This window comes from Taurulus bubalis, assembly GCF_910589615.1.
Source record: "Taurulus bubalis genome assembly, chromosome: 4".
In the NCBI taxonomy this organism is placed as follows: Eukaryota; Metazoa; Chordata; class Actinopteri; order Perciformes; family Cottidae; genus Taurulus; species Taurulus bubalis.
The window spans coordinates 19453973-19472215 of NC_136592.1; the positions used below are offsets into that span (position 1 = coordinate 19453973).

The 18243-nt window shown below is 40.5% G+C and overlaps 3 protein-coding genes across 3 annotated transcripts; 1 reads left to right on the forward strand and 2 right to left on the reverse strand.

Moving 5' to 3' along the window:
* Positions 1-1685: 1685 nt before the first annotated feature.
* On the reverse strand, positions 1686-6609 carry LOC306735689 (CDC42 small effector protein 2-like). Its single transcript, XM_079217190.1, has 5 exons — positions 6566-6609; positions 4529-4770; positions 3841-3942; positions 3664-3742; positions 1686-2367 (listed from the first exon to the last, which is right to left on the reverse strand). The coding sequence occupies exons 2-4, from the start codon at positions 4580-4582 to the stop codon at positions 3668-3670; spliced, it is 231 nt and encodes a 76-aa protein (XP_079073316.1). The 5' UTR covers positions 4583-4770; positions 6566-6609; the 3' UTR covers positions 1686-2367; positions 3664-3667.
* Positions 6610-6726: 117 nt separating this feature from the next.
* Positions 6727-8398, forward strand: nip7 (NIP7 nucleolar pre-rRNA processing protein). Its single transcript, XM_079216488.1, has 5 exons — positions 6727-6826; positions 6944-7030; positions 7117-7255; positions 7731-7871; positions 8261-8398. The coding sequence occupies exons 1-5, from the start codon at positions 6771-6773 to the stop codon at positions 8378-8380; spliced, it is 543 nt and encodes a 180-aa protein (XP_079072614.1). The 5' UTR covers positions 6727-6770; the 3' UTR covers positions 8381-8398.
* Positions 8399-8949: 551 nt separating this feature from the next.
* Positions 8950-17256, reverse strand: terfa (telomeric repeat binding factor a; the record flags this gene model as incomplete). The annotated part of the gene is made up of 12 exons (XM_079216780.1): positions 8950-9123; positions 9416-9462; positions 9556-9638; positions 9952-10133; positions 10175-10301; positions 11502-12050; positions 12375-12496; positions 12862-13002; positions 14526-14612; positions 14860-14996; positions 16556-16651; positions 17106-17256. 12 exons carry the CDS (start codon positions 17254-17256, stop codon positions 8965-8967), a joined length of 1881 nt encoding a protein of 626 aa, XP_079072906.1. The 3' UTR covers positions 8950-8964.
* Between the last annotated feature and the right edge of the window lie 987 nt (positions 17257-18243).

Sequence of the window (18243 nt, forward strand, 5' to 3'; positions counted from 1 at the left end):
TATTTCTCATTGTTTATTCTGAAAAATGCAGAAAAAAAGACTGATGAACTTCCCTTAAAGTAATAACGACATCAGGCAGTTCCTAAAGAAGAAGAAAAAAAAGAAAACGAACAAAAACACTGCTCCAACTCTGCCTTCCCAGGGATGTATTACAGAAAAATAGCCTAAAATATGTATGACCCTGAAGACATATATAAATGATGGATCCATTACTTTCATGTTACATATTTACAGTATCATCATAGAAGAAGTCCAATTACAAGAATCCCAAAAGGAAACAAATTTTAAAGTCACATTCAACCAGTCCACAAGCACAGCCTGCTGGTCACATGATAAACCGCAATCCCAGTATGTCTTACATACGACAGCATTCTGCACAGAGCTGGGAAAACAAAAACTAATCTATACAGATGTGGATCTCTTTTCACACAGGAATTACTACAGAAACATTTAAAGAGGAACAGATGAGCACTTTGACAATATTGAATCGCATAATTAAATCTGTACCAGCAGTTTTATGGCTGTAAATAATACGATATTACAATTGTGACTATATCTATCAGGTAATTTGTGCTGCCTGGTACCAACACAAAATATTTTTTATCATAAATAGTATGACAATAGCACGCATTTAACACCAATTTACACAGACTTTTGCTTGACTTAATACCACCACCACATTCTGTTAGTGAATCATAAGATGTACATCGAGAACAAATAATGACATGTATTGATAAATCCAGGCCTGCTGGTTTGCTCGACACATTTTACCTTTAGATTCAGAATGACAGTAAGTAGTGATGAACAGTGTGTACATGATGATCACCCCAAGACGCAGGGGCCATGCATTTAATATTCATACTGCAGCTGCTCTGTCCTTATTTGCAAAGGTATTTTCAATGGAGCCTGGTTCCGAAATTTGGACGATATATGACAATACCGAGGGACAACAAAGCCGGGCAAGAAAAAAGGGAGAACGATAACTCTACTCTGATCATTAGCACAACTGACAACCAGCGTAATCTGGCAGTAAGAGCTGCACTCATCCACGTTCCCCTACGAGGGGAACCCTTGATAGAACATTATCTCTACTTGAATAAAGAGAGAGAACTTTAAACATCTTTTAACACTGAAGCAACTTAATCACAAACACTGCTACAAAGGTGGGTCGCTTTAGGTTGAATACCATTTAGTAGCAAGTGTCAGCTTTAAGAGGTCCGACATTCGAGTTTAAAAAAAACAAAACAAAAAACTATTCAGATCTCCAGAGGAACAAGATAATTTCTGCCAAGATTATACGTGTATCAACCAAAAACATAAAGCAAAAAATGAATTCATGTCAAGAGAAATATAAGCTGTCATAACAAGACACTGTGTGAAATACAAACTGTGCAGAGGGAAAGAAACAGCAGCACAACGGAGCAAAAAGGTATTGATGGACATACAGAAGGTCGGCTGCAGGTTTGAGAATACTGCCAACTGTATAAAACCCGGCCCACATTTGTGCTTGTGTTTGCAGTGTGATTTAGTTACTTCCAAGTACAATTCTTGGTCTACTGTTGGTGCACAAGACATGAAAAGAAAATAGAAAAATATGAATCCTGTTGGAACCACTGAGCTTAGTATTTGCAGCATCAAGCTGCCGGACAATACAAGTAAAACAAATAATGAACATGACTTCAGAAGGCAGATTAGGAAGTTCATAGTTTATTAAAATTCTATATGGTTCAAATCTAAATGAGTATAAAAAAAAAACAGTTGAAATCAATGCAAAATTCCTAAGCAAGTGTGAGTGTACAATGTAAGATCCAGTGTACTCTACTCATTTCAAGTTTATTACAAGACAGCAATCTCTAACCCTGAAAGCAACTCAGAGAATGAGTATTTCTTAGAATAAAACATATCGCTTTTTGCCTTGCCACCTCTACCTGTCCTTTGATAAACCTCTGAAAATTAAAGAAAGAAACTGAATATTCCAAATCTCCAGCGTGGCCCAGCCACCATGAGGTCTGTTTACAAATCAGATAATAAATACAGGCATCCAAATGGGCTACAACAGCAAATATTTTTGAAAATATTTTCCTCATGCATACACACAAGCATACATCTGACTGAGATTAGGAGCTTTCTAAACCCTCTTATCTATTCTTAACAGTTACTCTTTACAGTGCAACAGTATGGCAGCAAATGGATAGCAGTGCTTTCATAAAAAAAAAGAAAGAAAAAGGAATGGAAAATAAAAATATATACAACATTATGGGAAAGCAGTAGTTTCATCTTTTGGTCCTGCGTCCATTACAGACAGAACTGCTTTTTGAAAACGCTTCCTCATATTAACAACAGTAGTTTCCACAAGACTGTGAAGGGCTGCGAGGGGGAGAAGAGTGGAACAAATGTTAGGATCTCAACTGCTACCGGTCATTGGGGTGAGTGTTAAGGCCAAATCCCACTCGTCTACCATAACATCTGACGAGGTTGATAAGTCAAAAGTGAAAGTGGCCATGGCAACATCTAAGTGGGGGTTTAAAAACAAGGCAGTGTGCAACATTACCAGTTAACCAGTGGCCTGCGGCTAGTAGAAAGGAATGCCACTGCCCGAATCAGGCCAAAACCAAACTTACAAAAGGAACAAAATATTTTCTTGACTGAGTCACTGTCATAAGGTGAAGGGAAGTGGTTTTCAGCACAACAAAGCTAATCAAGAGGAAGGACATTCATTAATTGGAGAGTGCTGAATTTCCCTAAAAGACCATCACCACATACAGTACAGTGCAGATATTTGCTGAGGCGGTTCACCAGTTTCCCTTCAAGGCTACTGAAGACAAGCTTGCCGTCATGTGAGAGCATGCGTTGCCATCATTATCTCCGGCAGGATGATCATGCGATCGGTCACGTACATGCATCCCTGATTGAGTGTGTACCTCTCTGTCCACAGCTTACAACAAATTCTGCTGCATCAAACTAAAACAATATTTTGGGTAGCCATTTAGGCTGCATGCTCAAGAACCTCTCATGGTTGGGGTGACTCACTTTCTCAAAACTGCTTTTAATGTCTGTTTTGTAGTGCGATTGACTGCCTGCTGACCCTGCCGCTAGGGGCCACTAGTGATAACACAGCTTCATTTTGTTTTGGCATGAAACTTCTAGTACGATGTATACGAGTTGATTGCCTGCTTACATCTCTGCTTGTTTTTGAGTTTTTATGAAATGTGTTTTTCGGACGCCTTACAGCAGTGGTAGCTGCAGACACACATGGCCTAGATCAGCACTCTGCTGACTGCACCTTTCTAGTTTGTTTGGAAAAGCATGGGTGGTGTCAAGTCAGGGACTTTTAGTTGTAGATGTTAACTGGGAAGTCTTTACATTCCAATATTGTCGTCTCTCTCAACAACAGCAAACCTTGCTTAAGCTAGAGTCTAAAATGATATTTCTATTTAAACACTGGATTAAAGTATGGAAGTTGGAAATGACCCTTCTCGCAAACTGCATGTTGCTTATATTGTAAAAGATGTAGTTAATCACATTTTCCCCGAAAAACAAACTAGAACTTTAAGTACTCACAAATAACTATTTGCATAAAACAAGTCTAAGCTGGGCTTGTATGGCTTAGTGGTCGTCAAAGTTCTGTGGCTGAATATCAGTTCTAAGTAAAGAATCTCTCACCGTGTTACAATTGAGAACCTTCAGATTCTCCATGGACATAGCCTCCTTTAGATTTCATTTGGGCTTGAACAAGGTCCACCTAGAGACATCAAGGTGTAAATGTTAATTGACTGAAGACTTATTTTTGCTTCATTCTATGTATCAAATATGCTGTAAGGACGACAAAAAAAAACCTACTGATGGCAATCCCAGGCCCATGTCCCCCGAGCCTACGTGTGTTGTGTGAACAAAGTTTGTCGGCTCCCCGATCATGGAGCGATCGATCCGTCGCCGCCGTTTCTGAAAATGAATACCATAAACATACACTTTTTTTTTAAACCTGAAGATTATAACATCCTTAATATATTTACGGCAACATTAAAAATGAGAGGGGGTGGAGAAGAGGGAAACAATAGCCAAAACAGAGCCTGCTCAGCCCTTTCCTGTACACATTCCGACACATTCTTTCATTCGTAGTGAACCTGTGCTGTGGAGTTTAAACAGAGACTGATGTCGGCATTCATGATTCCTTTTATCTTATCTGTCAGTTGACAGACTGGTCACGAAAATAAACCTCATTCAATTTAAGTGAGTGTCGTGTCAGACAGCAGGAAGTGGCTAGCTGGAGGCCCTAGAGTAAAAAGTGGACGTTATATATTCCAGGCACAACACAACTGCAATGCATTTAAAAACTTGATCTGAGAATGGTGGATATTCATTATTTTCACAGCTAATGGAAGATATATGGGCCAGTACACTACATAACACCAGAGAATACTGACTGTTTATTATCCTAGATATTAAAACATATGCACCAATTTCCCACTTGACCCCTACATTAAAATTGAGTCAATCAATTTGTCTTCCAAGTGGATTTCATACTCACAGGTTGTGGCTGCTCTGCAATGCAGCAGCTGAAACAAACCCAGAACTCAGTCATTCTGAGGCTGACGAAGAAACCGCAGCAGTTTCCGCTCTCAGTTCAGACGTCTCTCTGCGTCTGTCTTCCTGTTCAGTGTTGCCAGAGCCACAAACACGCCGGAAACTGACGACAGACACAGACCACTGGTTTCTCTCGGGTAAACTGTTGGCCTAAGAACTATTGTCCCAACACAGGGAAGCACGCTCCTGTCGACAGGTGAAAGGTGTAGGGAAAAGTGAATTAAACGCTGACATACTTTGAGAAATTAGACATTATTGTCTGGATGTAAATTCCACACATTGCTTTTCCTGTCAATCTATTATAGATTTTGATCAACAACTTGTGGGCATCTTCTTGTGAGGTCTAATTGTCCTGAATAGAAGTTGATGTATACTATCAAATGACAATTATTAAAAAAGGGAAAAGTAGTATCATGTGGCTGGTGCTGGTTGATTTAGCAGCCAGTTTTGTGCTTAGCGTGCCACTTCCTGAGCAGCGCTCTCTTCTGACCTACAGATAATCAGGTCAAACCTAAAGACATAGACATTGGTGTAGCTCTTCTGATAAAAATACTTCCATCTCTTTTTTTTAATGAACTGCGGTTATATTTACTGTCCAAATATATGTGGGATATTCTAAATGCATCATATAGGGTACTTAGTTGTAAGTAGTACAACATTAAAAATATTGTACAATTCTCACGGTGTACATCTCAAAGCGCACCATATGTTCCAACGTGGGATCCTGAGCAGTCACCTACTATAAAAACACAGGTTATCCAAGTGATCAACAGGTTTTACTTTACCCTTTTTTTTATATCTCATCTCTTGTGTCAACAACAAAGTATTTGATAATACACATGGCCACCGATCAGCTTACGCTGCAGTGTCCATTGTGCTGTTATTATACCTGCAGACAATTATTAATATCTCCCCGGAGTTGAAATAACTTACGAGGCTTATTCCTGACAAGACGAGAAAATGTAGACCAGAACATTTGGAGCATCTGATGAAAATATTGAAAACCCCTTTGCTGCCGGTTACTATTACTATTCAACATCTTATGTTGAATAGCTACCACATATGCCGTATCACGGTTGAGAAAAGATGCTTGTAGGAATACGGGATCTCCAAATGGTGACTCAGGGTTGTGTAAAGATGCAGAGTGCACTTTTAAAGACCAGATACGATTGAATTTGAAGGCTTTTCCAAACGTAGTTTATCAGGAACCAAAGCATCAACGATATTGTCATGAATAAGTTAAAAATGTCAAGTATGACTGAACAGCAGCAGGATCAGATATGTCGATAAGTGCCATTGGATATAGTGGTTTTGCTGTGTATAACTTTACATCTGGAAAAATCGTATCAGATATTTAATTCAGACATCATTGCGGTCAGACAGGAGGATCATATGATCTGCCAAACGCAAAGCGGTCGCTGACAAAGTACATTTCCTTATTTGTAATTCTGGCTGACATTGAACAGTCACTGTACACTTCGTGCAGGTGGCTCTTTGTATCGGTTGCCAGAGACTGAGACTAGAGGTGCTTAATGTTGATCCTAATGAATGTTGAAACCCTTAAAAGGATGAGTTACTCTGCCTCTGATCTCGGGATCACACGCAAGTAACCGGTATTTACAAACAAATGAATGTTATGCGACTGCGGCAAAGACTCTCCTCGTCACAACTCAATATAGTTACAGACGATAACATCCACGAGTGTATTCAAAGTGAAGTGCCTGAGCAGAGCGCGGTCGTTGCAGCGGAACCAGCGTTAGCATTATCAGCTGCTAACAGCTCACAAGCTAAAAGGGTTCGTGTTTTTTTCCACTGACAGCTAGCTAACCAGGCTAACGGAGCCCGTTTTCGAAAAGGTGTGACTTAAATGTTCAGCAAAAAACGAAATGTAAAAACAAATGAATGCTCACGCTATTATTTACCGGCGATAGAATAAACACATTATCAAGATTTATAATGATTTTTGAGTGAATAAACTTACCAGATGACAACCGGTTTGTCGGAGTAAAAAGCGAACGATCGATTGAAAGCTAAAGAATGCAAAAAAAATAACCAGGAACTACGCTCCCTGATGACGTCACCCAACTTCCGCCGTAAAGTGTGACGGCTTCCGCACTGACCCACGTTTTCACGTTTCTCATCGGAGATTTAACTATTCGCTGGTAATAGTTGTTTAAATATTCAGGATGAGGCCACTAACCGACGAAGAGACGAAAACTATGTTTGAGAAGCTTTCAAAATAGTAAGTGGACTCGAGGGATATTGTGTTTGCCTATTAAGACTTAAATCATAGAGAAATATGGTAGCATGCTTGTTAGCCTGCGTGTGTGAGTGAGCCTTGTCTTTTCTCCCACAACAGTATCGGTGAAAACATAACACTACTCGTAGACCGACCTGATGGTTCTTACTGTTTCAGACTGCACAACGACCGCGTGTACTACATGAGGTAATCCAGGATACAATGTGGTGTAACTAGGAAGTAATGCTTCTCAATCATTCAAAAATTCATATCTCCTCGTTGTCTGTTCACAGTGAGAAAATCCTGAAATTGGCCACACACATTTCCCGCGACAAGCTCGTGTCGGTGGGAACATGTTTTGGAAAGTTCACAAAGACCATTAAATTTCGTCTGCACATCACAGCTCTGGATTTCTTGGCGCCCTATGCAAAGGTTGGTATGGGTGCTCCATGTGTCTTTGCTGCCATCATTTGCATCCTCTCGCTGCCAATGAGCCTCATTTTTGCATTGATGTCAAATGAAGTCTCTGAAGAGTTTATAGCAAGAGCAGTGACACTGATTAAAATCGACAGACGGGAGGCCACTCTAATGGTTAATATGAAGATTGTTTTGCTTCTATGGTATTTAACAATATCATAAGTTAACCCTACATTTGTGCTCTCTGTGTGATACGTGGTCTTTGCTCCTATGTTGGCATCCCTGAATTGCAATATTAGTTGTATTTTTGGTTTGATGAACTAATATTGAACATTCACAGCCCTACTTCAGTTTGGTGTCAGTTAAGCATTTACTGGGATATGGCTGTATGTGCATACAATGTATCCTATTCTACTCTTTTTAGTATAATTAATTTGATCTCATGCGAATAAGAGTACCTTTCAGTTAAGCTTTCTGGTGTGTCTTTTAGTTCAAGGTTTGGGTGAAACCTGGAGCAGAGCAGTCTTTCCTCTATGGGAACCATGTGCTGAAATCTGGGCTTGGGAGAATCACTGAGCACACGATGCAGTACCAGGGAGTTGTTGTCTACTCCATGACTGATGTGCCACTGGTAAGTTTTGGAAAAATTGTCTTGTATTGCTCATGGGGCATTCTGTCAGGTAATTTACTTTCTTGTTAACCTATATGAGTGTTACAATGTGGTTCATGCCCTTTTTGCAAATTTAAGATGAGGTCAAAAAAATAATCAATTGCATATTTATATTTGAGGATCACCTTGTAACTTTGTTTCCTGGTGATTTAAAAACATTTATTTGTGAAGATCTGTCTTTAGATGGGGTGGTTGTCCAATATGGGTCAACTTTGAAGGCCCTGGGGCCACTCAAGCTGAAAATACACATGGGAACATTGCTCGCATAAGAGCATATGCTGCACAACAATGCAATGATTTGTCCTTGTTCAGAGGGGATTTGTAAACCAGTCATGTGTCTTATTTCTCAGGGTTTTGGAGTGGCAGCCAAGTCTACCCTGGAGTGTCGGCAAGTGGACCCCTTGTCCATTGTTGTGTTCCACCAGGCCGACGTAGGAGAGTTCATTAGGAGTGAAGACACATTAACATAAAGATGCACCAACAGCTGGATTGTAAAATTCTCCTTTTCTCAACCCATTTCATACTCTGCAACATTCACTAAAATTCTCACCCAGAACAGCCGTTTTCTTTTATCGGAAGGGGTTTGTTGGATCTCAGTGTCTTTGTAGCAGATGTTACAAGTCCCATAATTCCAATGCTGGGCTGAAACAAACTAGCTCTCCTTGGGATACCGCTAATCTGCCATCTACAGGATTCCTTAGTCAGAGCCTCAGACTCAATTAAGTAGAGGGCTTTTTCTGTGATTTTCTTTTGTAAATGTCATCTTTTAAAATAAATCCATAATATCTTTGTATTTATTTGTCTTGGCAAACTTGCTACTGATATAAAGCTGCAGTGAAAATGCATATAAGACACATTATCGGTTATTTTTTATTTTAAATAAAAGATTGCTAATGTTACAAATTAAACCCTGAACATATTGAACTAGAATGTCATGAACTTAAATTGTACAAGATCTTGAAACATGATGAATGCTGAAAATAGGAGGAAAAGACTGAGATGAACAAGAGGATAATGCGGAGATGGAAACTTCACAATTGGCCACTTGAACTACTCAAATCATGTTTAACTTCTTCATGGTTCTCCATCGGTCCTTAAGGTTGACATTTGTTCGGTCGTTGAAGGAGTAGTAGGACTTGATCCTTGTCCAATTTCCCTCGCCAAATTTTTTGACCCCTTCTTGCAACTTCTTTGTCTCACTCAAACTCCACATCTGCAATACAACAGGAACATGAGGTTATTCATCTTTGTCTTGTTCAAGTTGCTTATTAATGCAACTGACCAAATTATTGTTTGTGTGGTGCTTTCATCAACTGCTGGAACAATCAAATCTTAAAGCTGCAGGAACACAGCAAATCAATTTTGAATACAAAAATCAAAGTTATACAAATATACATTGACTGAATGATTGTATTATCTTGTATATGTAGGCAGAACATAGATGCACCACAGCACATTTGTTGTTATTTTTTGACTTCCGAGTGTTACACATCTGTTATGCTTACCCTCTTCCTGTGGCCTGAATTTGAAATGGTGCTCTCATTCTCCAATCCTTTGGGAAAAACAACAATATCTTACCACATGAACAAGATTGTTCACAACTATAAAAAAAAGCAGATATAGAAGCAGATAACAGAAATATTACTGTTATTCTTTCTTGGGATGAAATTGGACTCCTCGTCGCTCCATGTGTCCTTACTCTCCTTTGCGGTATTAAACATCTGTTTCCTGTGAACAAGAGCAGAAATTACTTTCGGGCACTGAGTCATGGGGCTAACTGATAAACAGCTGTGAAAAACAAATAACTGTCTTTGTGCTGCATTACACAATGACATTGACTATAGAGTTGTCAAAAGACGAAATGAAAAATTAGATTTTTTTGGAGGAAAATATGTAGTTTAGATGAATTGACTATGTAAAATAGATGAGTGGCAACCCTAGGATTTAAGGCACCAAAATGCATGCCGAATTATCTTCTGGTGAAAGTTAAAAATACTTAGTTACATGTTGTGCTTGAGCCGCTCGTTCAATGTATACTAACCATTTTGAGTGGGAAGGACCTTGGTCTTGAGCAGAGTCCTTGTTGGGAGTAGAGCTGGTTTTTGGGAAAGGCTTAAAAGGAAACAGTTCGGGTGAGCTGTCCAAGGAGGAATCTGTGATACAGACGGCTTCTGGAACCCTGCATGAATACATAATGTTTATCAAATGTTGACAGTCATTGAATCATGAACCAACATTTTGACATAACATCAGAGTTGTATTTGGACTTGCTCGCTGAGAAGATTGCTGGCCCGTTTGCGAGGTTTCCGCACTGGGGTTTTGCAGGGAGCCAGTGACTCCAGTGGATCTTCCTCACTGTCTGATGTAGACTCTGCCAAACTAGTTGAGGCTCTGCATGACAAAACAAGCCGATTTAGTGCCGCGCACAACTGAGCAATAGAACAAGAAGCTACGACGGCAGGTGTAACAAATATTTCCGTCCATGGAGATGCACTGTGTATCATCAGAACCTGCTTTACTTTTTTTTTACCATTTGTACTTGGAATTTTTTGAGGATACTGATGACTTAATACTAGGGTTGGGTACCGAGAACCGGTTCCAACACGTCCGGTACCTACCGGACCGAAAAGCAACGCAGATTTCGGTGCTTTCTTCCGGTGCCTAAGCCGATTTAAATACATTTTTTTTTTTTACACTACTCTGTAACGTATTGTTAAAAACGATAGGATTTTGATGTATCGATACTATTAAAATAGCGCAGATCAGAGCACACTCCTCCGCTCTCTGTTGTCCGCCTGCATGCAGAGCGGGCTCGAGGGGGCGGGGCTTCCAGCGCTCACACAACACTCACAGCGCGCGCACAGAGATCGCTGCAGACACGAGCACGAGCTTTTGAACGTCCGTCCTCGGCTTGCTGGAAGAAATCTCTCAAGTTGATATTAATGATGACGTGTAGTCCAGTAAAGCAGCAGTTTGTAGAATCCAACAGTGTCTGAGTTCTGTTGCACACGGTCCCATCAGGCCACCTGATGCTTGTGTCTGTTTTTTTTTTTTAAATGTATATTGTTTATAGTTTGAAATTAAAAGGTTTGAAGCTGTAGTTTGAAGACAAGTGTGTTGTATGTATTTATTTATATGTAAAGTATACTTTAAACAGTTAATATATTGTTCAATTTTAAGAAAAGGAATTGCCATGGCAATAAAAATGTATCGGTTCAGGCACCGGTATCGTTTTAAAAGTATCGGTTTAGCACCGGTATCGGAAAAAACCCAAACGATACCCATCCCTAGCCGTTACACCCCGCATACTTGAAAAACTCTGTCTTGTCGCATGCCCAGACAGGCCTCCATCCCTGAGGTGATAGTAGTTTGAATGCAAGTAGTTTGTGATGGAGATGGCGATGGAGAAGCTTTTGACAGTGAAAACACACTTGCGCAACTTTTATTAATTTGTAGCTTAATTTACCAATCATTAAAATGTGTACAATTAAAGACCACAGACCAAATCACCCGACTGTGGTATTCTGTGATCACATTGTAAAAAGTGACTTCTAAAAAACAGCCCAAAAGTATGTTTCTTAAAATATTTACCTGCTGCAATTTTTTTTGGCTCGTCTGGAGATGTTCCGCACAGGGATGGGAACCTCGTTATCGTCTCCAAGGCTCTGAGAGTCTTTTTTATTGGGTACAGCCAGTGACTGTGGGGGCTCTTCTGTTCTGACGTCAGTCTCCTGTTCCTGTAAAGCTGCTGTGCACTGCGAGCTCCCCTGGCTGTCCGGCTCGACCACCAGTCGTGCCACAGTGTTCAGGTGCTTGTTACTCTGCACCGAGGGTATCTTTGAGAGCAAACCTGACTCTGTTTGAGGAGCATCCGTTTGTGGAGCATCCGCTTGTGGTGGTTGGTCTGCTGGGGAAGCCTCCATGGGGCTTCCTGAGTCTCTCTGAAATAGCCCATCCTGTTCCAAGTCCATGCTCCCATGTCTGGGAGCAGGTGAGTGGCAGCGTGAAATGTCTTCTTTTCTTGCCTGCTCCTCTTCCTCCACTTCTTCCTTCAGCTGAGCAAATGTTCTCCCACCTGAACCTGCAGCCATAGCCTTGTAGGCCAACTCCAGCCTGGTCCTCTGGATTGTTGTAGGTTTACTGGCAGATAAAACAGAAACAAGAAAAAGTTGAATGGGGTACGAGAAGGTAGAAAAATAAATTCAGATTTGCTGTCAGTCCGATGATCTATTTTTCATCATCTGGCACAGCAGAGACGTGGTGGGGACAAGATCTGGCGACAGGCAACACAATGGATATCTTAGTGTCACATTTTCCAACTATAACATGTCCGTTTTTCCACTGCTATTATGCCATCCAATGATGAGAGGGGGAGGGAGTGGATCATATGATGTTACATGACTTAACAGGAAGTATTATGAAAGTAATGAGCTTGTTTGAAGTGAACCGAGAGGGAGAGCCTACCATGGTACAAACTCAATGGTTATTTGTTGACTAGAGGAGGGGACAGCTTTGTCTTGCTCATCAGGTCCAGCAGCATTGACGTCTTGCTTCTCAAGTCTTTTTTCAAAAAGCTGGGCTGCAGCCTGTTACACAAACCAAAACCGGTATAAGATATTTACCAACATCAACAAATCAATAATCATCTGTGGATTGGCTGAACAAATGTGTAGGTCATTAGAAGTCAGGCTTTCTTATTGGACTTGTGAACATGTTTCTAAAGTCAGAGGATTGATTGATTAACAATTTAATATGCTTCTAAAACTATTTTGATGTCTTGACTTTGAAGGATCTTTGAAGATTTGAAGGGCTATTAAAATCTCAAACTTAAGTTTTTAATATTCAATCCCAATTCCATCATTCAGTGGAAATATCAACATAAAGAATGCTAGAAAAATAAATGTTTCAATGCAATGAGTTTATTTCTTGTCCCTAAAACATAGCACCATACCTTGTGGAGAAAGGGAACACTGAACGGGAAGAGACTCTGGCAAAAGGCCAACATCTCTTCCTTGAACCGTTGGAAGTGGATTTGCTCGAGGACTTCATGCCGGTTACTCTTCCTCTTGATGAGACCCATGAATATATGGTTCTACAGAGAACACAGACATTACGTAAAGTCACACACATTAAACCTACAAAAAATGTGTCAATACAAGTCAAATTGAACATATTTCAATGTAATAAGGCAAATTATGGCCCGACATTGTACACTATATAAAAACATTTTAATGTGATGAAAATTAAAAGCAGTAAACTTTTCTGATTCCTCCTGACTAATAATACTGTGCATCTCAAGATAAGCCTGATTTTATTTTACATTTCGGTCACACCATCACACACACACACACACACTAACCGAAACAAACAAGCTGTCAAGTGTTGTATGTAGATTGCTGCGTTCCATGACTGAGTATTCCGTTTCAAAGAGGAAAAGCTGTTGCTTCTTCTGCTTTAACACATTATATTTCTATACGTGCAAGTTTCCACACTGGAATATGCAAACATTGTCCGAGGGAAGATCGGTTGTTGTTTTTACAGGCTGGTAAAGACTAGCCGGAAGAAAAATATACCATGTGATACTTTCTGTGGAGATGTGTAACATTACCTAATCAAGTTCAGTTATTTCACTGGGACATGAAACAAAATCTAACAACCTGGATATCCTTTGATGTCTTTTTGTGATATTGATGAGGCTGACCCAGCATCTATATTCCTTCATATGAATTGTCAATTTACTTTGCAAGATACAACTGAGGGAGAGGGGCTGCCTATGGGTGTGTGTGTGTGTGTGTGTGTGTGTGTGTGTGGGGGGGGGGGGGGGGGGGGGGGGGTGACTACAGAAGGGAGATTGAGCTGAAAAACTCAAAAACAAGGAAGATGTGGAGGTTCCGGGATCCATCAACCACAATCAGTTTTGAAGGGTACTTGAAAGGAGACAGTGAGCGAAAATGGCTCAAGAGTTTTGACGAGGAGGCTGCTCTCCTCTTATATGGTATCGTATATGGCTTATAATGAGGTGAGGCAAGAAGGAAAGCAGACTACACACAGGAAGGCCAGCCGGCCCTGCGACTCCCGGTTCTCAAGTGATTAACCGAGTGTAGTCGTTCAGCATGATCACAAGGTAAATAGAAGAAATATGCATTTTGATTGCAAAGTCATTTGTTTCACTTATCAGAATCCATTTTATTAGCCAGGTTTGATTACATACACCAGGAATTGTGCTCCGGTTATTTTGTTCTAGTTGTCACAGACATAAAGACAAAAACAACGTAAACAAAGCTGAACAAGAATAAATGTTCCTATTATGTACATAGTACAGAGTAGTTGAAATATAATAGAATACAGAATAAATATTGTTGCTCATTTCAAAGTTATGTTTTAGTTATTAATCATTCCATTTAATTAATTGTAATTTTGTCACTCTTTGTTCACTATTCAATACGCAACCGTTTTGTTTCCATTGGACACTGCAGCTTTTCAATAACAATGCATTCATTGTGCGAATAATGACCATATGAATGCAGTAACCAAAAGAGTTAAATGCAGATTTTACTCGATGAAAGTATGGAGTTATTGAGTAAACATACTGCTTAAGTTAGTTGATTAACTCACCTTGCCAACCATTGATTTGGAAAAGTGTTTTTTCAGGACCTCGTTTGCTTTGTCAAATTGATTGTTCTTAATGAACATCGCCACCATCTATGGACAGAAGAAAGGAAATGTGTGTTATACCAAATATGATGAAACTTAAAGTTTCTTTAAACAAGTCAAGTTCGTTCCTTTATGGCAGCCAGGAGGCATGACACACACGCCAAACACATTTAAGCTGCATATTTTGATTGAATAAGCATTTGTAAAAAAAAAAAAAAATGATATATATATATATATATATATATATATATATATATATATATATATATATATATATATATATATATCCACTTACCATCTCTTTTAATGAAGTGCATACTCTCTTGAAATCCTGCTGTGGCATTGACATACTGTATTCCTGGTTTATATTTTCCAGGACCATTAAGGCTGATTCCAAAGGAGTAAGTGACTCATGAGGCTCAAATGATATGTCTGTTGGAAAAGACAAAGCAATATTCACTGTGGTGTTTGGGCCACAATATGCTAGTAGATTTGAATGAATACTGAACAACTGATTTCAGGGAAAGCATTGAAATTGGTTTAACAGTTAGGATGCAAGGATACGTTTGATCATTACACATCTTTTAATATGAGATGATTCAATAAAAAAGGTGGTGAATCAAGTGGCCAAACATTTAGTTTGAAATCCCAGAATCATCCCAGAGTCAAGTGCGTTGCACATACAAGGAATATGACTCAGTGAAAGGTGCATAACAATAAAACATAGAATAAAATAAAAACAATAAACCCAGTGAAATGACACAGGTCTTCCTTGTCCTTTGCAGTGGCTGCAGCGTACCAGATGCTGATGGAAAAGCAGAGGATGGATTCAATGATGGCAGAGTAGAAGTGCATCATCATGGTCTTTGGCAGGTTGAACTTCTTCAGCTGACTCAGGAAGAACATCCTCTGATGGGCCTTCTTGGTGATGGAGCCCAGGAAGCAGAAGGGCTCTACAGCTCGAGTGATGGGGACGGAGCTGCATTCTTCCAGAAATCCACAACCATCTCCACTGTCTTTAGAGCATTGAGCTCAAAGTTGTGATGACTGCGCCAGGTCACCAGATGGTTAATCTCCCACCTGTAGGCGGCGGACTCATCCCAACCAGAGAGGAGTCCAATGAGGGTGGTGTCATCTTCAGGAGCATGACGGACTGGTGACTGGTGATGCAGCTGTTGGTGTACAGGGAAAAGACCAGAGGGGAAAGAACGCAACCTTAGGGGCAACCGGTGCTGATGGTCCATGAGGCTGAGACGTGTTTTCTCAGCTTCACCTGCTGCTTCCTATCAGACAGGAAGTCTGTGATCCACTTGCAGCTGAGAGAGCTTGTCCTGCAGCAGAGATGGGACAATGGTGTTGAAGGCAGAGCATAAGTCTACAAACAGGATCCTGGCGTAGGTTCCTGATGAGTCTAAATGCTGGAGGATGAAGTGGAGGGCCATGTTGACATGTTGTCATCTACAGACCGGTTTGCTCTGTAGGCGAACTGCAGGGGGTCCAGGGGTGGGTCAGTGAGGGTTTTGAGGTGGTACAGGATAAGGCGCTCAAAAGACTTCATGACCACAGAGGTCAGGGCAATGGGCCTGTAGTCATTTTGTCCTGTGATTCTTGGTTCTTTGGGGACAGGGGTTATGGTGGAGGCCTTGAAGCAGGCTGGGACGTGGCAAGTCTCCAGAGAGGTGTTGAAGATGTTTGTGAACACCGGAAACAGCTGGTCAGCACAGTGCTTCAAGGTGGAGGGGGGTCGGCTACTTTGCTTTTCTGACATTGTTCTGTTTAACAATACAGTGCTGTTGAGTTGTTCAAAATTGATATCTCCCATTTTTCTTGTACTTTGTGTGAAATAACTCAAAATGGGTCAAGAATATCCCTACTGTTTTATTTTGAACTGTCAAAGAGTATGAGGCATGGCCACAGAAACACATATGGTACTAAAGGAAAAACCAAGCAATACAGATTAGTGTCAGTGAATGCATTAATGTTGATCTCACCAAGATGTTCACCGTCATTGATCCGGGAGAGAAACTGCAATACTCTCATCTTTATTTGCAGAACATCAGAGGACTCCAAAGGACGGACCACGATACCTAGAGCAAGACCAGGAATTAGCTTGCCAGTCCCCAAAAACATACATTCACATATGTATTCTCGTAAAGGCGAATTAGTACAGGAATAACATTCGTAGACCAAGTATTTGTTTTTCTACCCGTTTGAAAACACTTCCGAAAAAGCCTACAGTTTGTTTATGAGTACGCGAAGTACTCATGTCACCACAGATAACCACCACAGTTAGCTCAACTACGTCCCGCAGTGGACGACACAGTAACATGCATGTGCGTCACGCGGATACTTCAATGGTAGAATGCTGTCGGTGACGAGCGAGGACGGCTCAAACCTGGCTGACAAAACCTTTAAGGACGCAGTAAATAAAACAGTCACGGTAACGACAGTGTTGGTGGTCGAATACAATAAGTTAAGCGAGCTAAACAAACTCCTTGTCGGGTAGGAAGCGAGCCAACAGTGAGGCGGCTTGTTACTTACTGTGAAGTACATCTCTGACGGCACAGAACTCTGCGTATTTCTCGTTTTTAAACAAATCCAACGCCAGATAAGAATAGTAGTCAACTATCCAGCGGTTGACAGAAGCTTCAACTTCAGCTTTGTAGCTGAATACAGTCTCCTTTGCCGCCATATTTACACCAACAACGGAAGCTGGAGGGCGCCAACCTTAATGATTTCTCGACGAAGGCGGGGCACATTAGGGCTACGAGGTAGAACGGGGGATTTATGCCCTGAATATGTTTTGTCAGGCAGCGCTTCGCCTTGTGTGCTATGGCGCCACAACAAGCGTTGCTTATTTGTTAAAATGCGTTGAATATGACTATACTCGCATGATTTCGTTGTTAATGTCAAAACTAAAATCAAGATTAATTCGGATCTCACAATCCAACGGAATGAGACGAGACCTGTTCAAGGTTTTGGAAAAGCGTGCTTCCTACGAGTTCTGATGCAGGGAATACAACCAACGGTGACCTATTGCCTTTATTATACTGCCACCCACTGGACAGAAGGACCTGTCTTTCAGGTTTTGGCTGTGCATTTTCCATTTGCGATGACCCTAATTAAAATAATTTACGAGAATTTCCCATATTTGGCAAGTTTTTAGTTTTAGTACGTTTTTGAATTTATGTACTACTGCCAACTATACACGCCTTCATATTGTCGTAATAACCCCATTCACAAATCCTGTTTTCATTTTAAATGTTACTTTGTTTATATAGTCAAGTGCTGTGACCTTTTCTGTGTGGGGCACAGGGCTGCATTTCATCAGTGGGCTGACATTTGAAGAACACTTGGCAATAACTGTATAATTAAAATAATGATGTATGTGGTTACTGATTTGCTTAGAAGAGGAGCTGCATCACCCTGGGGTCATACAATATTTCACTTATTTTTTAGTGGATCTTTTTTTTTCCTTTGATGCTGCAGCAATACCTTTCCCCAGTTCGACAATTTTAGTTACGGTATACTACATCTTGTATCTCAATTTCAAGTAAAGTATAACTAACATCCCTGCCGAGGATGCCCAGCCTAACGGAGGTGACTTCTCCAACATGGTATATCGGTTATCCGGAAGCAAAACCCAAGAGTAGAGGAAAGTAATTATGTGCGATGGATA

Coding starts and splice junctions, on each gene's coding strand:
- LOC306735689 (XM_079217190.1), bottom strand. CDS start 4,582: ATGACTGAGTTCTGGGTTTGTTTCAGCTGCTGCATTGCAGAGCAGCCA. Junction 3,943..4,528: donor TTGCAGAGCAGCCACAACCT/GTGAGTATGAAA, acceptor ATTCATTTTCAG/AAACGGCGGCGACGGATCGA. Junction 3,743..3,840: donor TGGGCCTGGGATTGCCATCA/GTAGGTTTTTTT, acceptor TGATGTCTCTAG/GTGGACCTTGTTCAAGCCCA.
- nip7 (XM_079216488.1), top strand. CDS start 6,771: ATGAGGCCACTAACCGACGAAGAGACGAAAACTATGTTTGAGAAGCTT. Junction 6,827..6,943: donor TTTGAGAAGCTTTCAAAATA/GTAAGTGGACTC, acceptor CTCCCACAACAG/TATCGGTGAAAACATAACAC. Junction 7,256..7,730: donor TCTTGGCGCCCTATGCAAAG/GTTGGTATGGGT, acceptor TGTGTCTTTTAG/TTCAAGGTTTGGGTGAAACC.